The following is a 2,980-nucleotide window of genomic DNA, read 5'->3' on the forward strand; positions in this document are numbered from 1 at the left end:
TTAAAACTCTGAATTGAATACACTCTAAGTACATAGATATTTAATTAATTTATTTGTCAAAAGATTTTGAGATAGATTAATATACAAAAAGCAAAATATACTTTTAACATATGTTCATGTATAAGTGATATATATTTTAGTCAAGAACAAATATATTATATTTATTTTTTGTTGAGGTATGAAAATTAGAAAATAACATTTTCCCTTATTTTTAAATAAAGTTTCTGGATTCTTAATTTCTTTTCTAAAACTTAAAAAAGCCGAATCATGTATAAAAAAATAAAATAAAATTCCTATTAGCACCTTTCAAGAACTCACGACAAGGAGAAAAAAATCATTACAAGAATAAACTCAGAATCAGTCCCCATAACTTCGACAAAACAACAAACGAAACACGATTTCAATGGACAAAACATTACCAATTAAAGATAGATAGAATTCTTTGAGCTAAGTTTGGACAAGTTGTTCAAATATCTTCATAGCTGGAGCAGGCAATCCAAGAAGGACATTGATTGTTTTCCTTTCTTCACCATGAGAAAGAAACAGGATCACTTCTTTTTCGGGCAAAACGACCGGTCCCGATAGAATCGGCTCGCCCCAACCGAAATCAGTAGTATGGAAGGATAACCTAGACCAAGTGGTAATCAGCAAAGTTGCAGCCAAAGAAGGCCTAGCTCGAGTCGCCTCGAAATAGTCGATAGCGGATCTAATGTAACTTTCTGTAACCATTTTGACTGCTTCCTGAACTAGTTTTATGGTGAACGAGAGCGGGTTTTGGACTATGTCCCCGGCATTGCAGAGTGAGTTTGTTAGAACTATAGCATTCCCGAAGTACTTATCCGGTATGGGGGGATCGAACCTTGGTCGTCCATCGACTGCGAATAGAAGTTTAGTCTGTTGGTTAGGATTGAGGTTCAAGGCCTCAGTTCGAGCCCTCCAAACGAAAGCCGATAGCGCTTCGAATGTGGTGCAATGTTGTAGAGTTTGATCCTCTAATGCCAAGCTTTTGATGTGTTGGAGCTTTTCGGAGTCGAAACAGAAGGATCTGTAATGCATTTCTTGATTGTAGAGCTGAGCAGTGTTTGATATGTCTTCAATCTCAGCAAATTCATGGTGTGGGAATTCATATTTAGGTGGATCTCTGGATTTGAGGATGGTTCTATCCATGAATGGAGGTGTTTTCAGTGGGAAACCTCTGGCTGTTTCACCCCAAGAATTCACAAACTCCATTGCACCAATTCCATCAAACATGCAATGGTTCATACACAGTCCTAAAACAAAACCTCCACACTTGAACTTTGTTACCTGCGACATAATTAAAAAAATTTCCAAAATAACCAAGCATGATTGATAAACCTCTAGAGGCAGAATCAACTAGTATAGTGTTCAGGTTTATGATCTGATATTGAGGCTCTTGTTTAGAATGATAATAAAAGAATGGAGGATCTGGAAATGGCTATGGTCGGGTCAACACGGATAACATAACTCGAGTTCATGTTGTCTACTGGATTAAAGTTCATGAGTCCGATGGTGATGGGTGGATAAAAGCTGTAAAAAATGCGCCTTTTGGGGCCTCGGCTTTTCGATCGATGAAAAATATCAAGGTCATGTTTTGGTTAATAGAAACACTCTAGGCCTAATAGAGTAAAAAGGTTATGGGTAAGAGCGAGGATCATGACTCATGCATGTGAATTATCAAAAAAAAATTAACCTAGTATTTGGCCCCCCATACCCAATGGTTCCATCCCATTTTAGTAATTGATTCTCAGAGTTTTCCAGTCCTGCCTAACCGACGGGTGGGGCGAGCGAGCAGGCATCGGCAGATCCTGATGTTTGGGGTGACAATCTTGGCTTGACACCAAGGGCTGTGTGGCTCAGCCACTCTGAGCCAAGATCATTGTGCTCAATGAACTGAGTCAGTACCCCTACCATGCTCTGTCAGCCGTTTAGAACTACATTTTTTCATTCAAAGACCGAAAGATCATTGAAAAGATGCAAAAGAAGCTTGCCTAGTCTATACCTGAGCCACCAGAGGAGGAATTTCCAGTACATGTCTTGCTCCTGGAATCTCATAAACAAGCTTCCCGAGAGTATCCGGATCCGGTTTCGTGGTATCTCCTAGCACCTCCAGATCACAGTCTGCCTCAGCCTCAACAAAAACAGCTCCCTCAGACGTACAATCAATGGCAAGTTTCATCTCAGGACCAATCGTGAGACGGCCTGCTAGCGGATAATATTGCGCCAGGATCTTCGACAACGCGTCCTTCATAACCTCAACTGCATTCTCATTGCCCTTCTCCTCAGACTTAAAGCAGTAGACCGTACGTACGAGAACCGCAATATTCTGATCAAGATTGGATAAGAAGTATAGGCCTTTCTTCGTTTCATCCGCCGGAGGAACCAGGGCAGGCTGCCCTTGTTTGACCGTCAGTCGAAACACATTGCTGCTAGAATTCTCCATTCGATCAAGAAAAACTTTAACATTGAATCATAACATTGGAAAACAAACAAACAAACAAACAAAAGTTAATCACCAGAATTCAAATATTTGATTATCTGAATGTAAAATATGTAATTTTTCTTAAGCCCACGATGAAAAATCTACCTGTTGATGCAAAGTGGATTTAGAATCTGAGAAAAGCATACTCGTTGGATTGATTCAGTTGACGTTTATATATATATATATATATATATATATATATATATATATAGAGGAAACATTGAGCAAGGTGTTAAATAATTTTTGAATTTGATCAGTTTTGGTTAACAAAGATTGAAAGGGACCTGTTCTTTAATTTGTTCATACGCAAGATTTGTTAATAGAAATATTATAATTATGTAACAGTAAACGACTTACAAGAATCTTTATCTGCCATTATCAAGATTTTTACGTTTCGTAAGATTATGTATATGTAATAATTGGTTGTGGTAGGCTAACAAAATATTACCAGTAAAAAAAAAAACTTGGCAAAGGACACTC

At 38.2% G+C, this 2,980-nt stretch overlaps 1 protein-coding gene across 1 annotated transcript; it reads right to left on the reverse strand.

The window, feature by feature from the left end:
- Window positions 1-268: 268 nt before the first annotated feature.
- LOC142548191 (omega-hydroxypalmitate O-feruloyl transferase-like) lies at window positions 269-2,651 on the reverse strand. Its single transcript, XM_075656514.1, has 3 exons — window positions 2,606-2,651; window positions 2,021-2,475; window positions 269-1,305 (listed from the first exon to the last, which is right to left on the reverse strand). Exons 2-3 carry the CDS (start codon window positions 2,459-2,461, stop codon window positions 448-450), a joined length of 1,299 nt encoding a protein of 432 aa, XP_075512629.1. The 5' UTR covers window positions 2,462-2,475; window positions 2,606-2,651; the 3' UTR covers window positions 269-447.
- Between the last annotated feature and the right edge of the window lie 329 nt (window positions 2,652-2,980).

This window comes from Primulina tabacum, chromosome 6 (genome assembly GCF_025594145.1).
Source record: "Primulina tabacum isolate GXHZ01 chromosome 6, ASM2559414v2, whole genome shotgun sequence".
In the NCBI taxonomy this organism is placed as follows: Eukaryota; Viridiplantae; Streptophyta; class Magnoliopsida; order Lamiales; family Gesneriaceae; genus Primulina; species Primulina tabacum.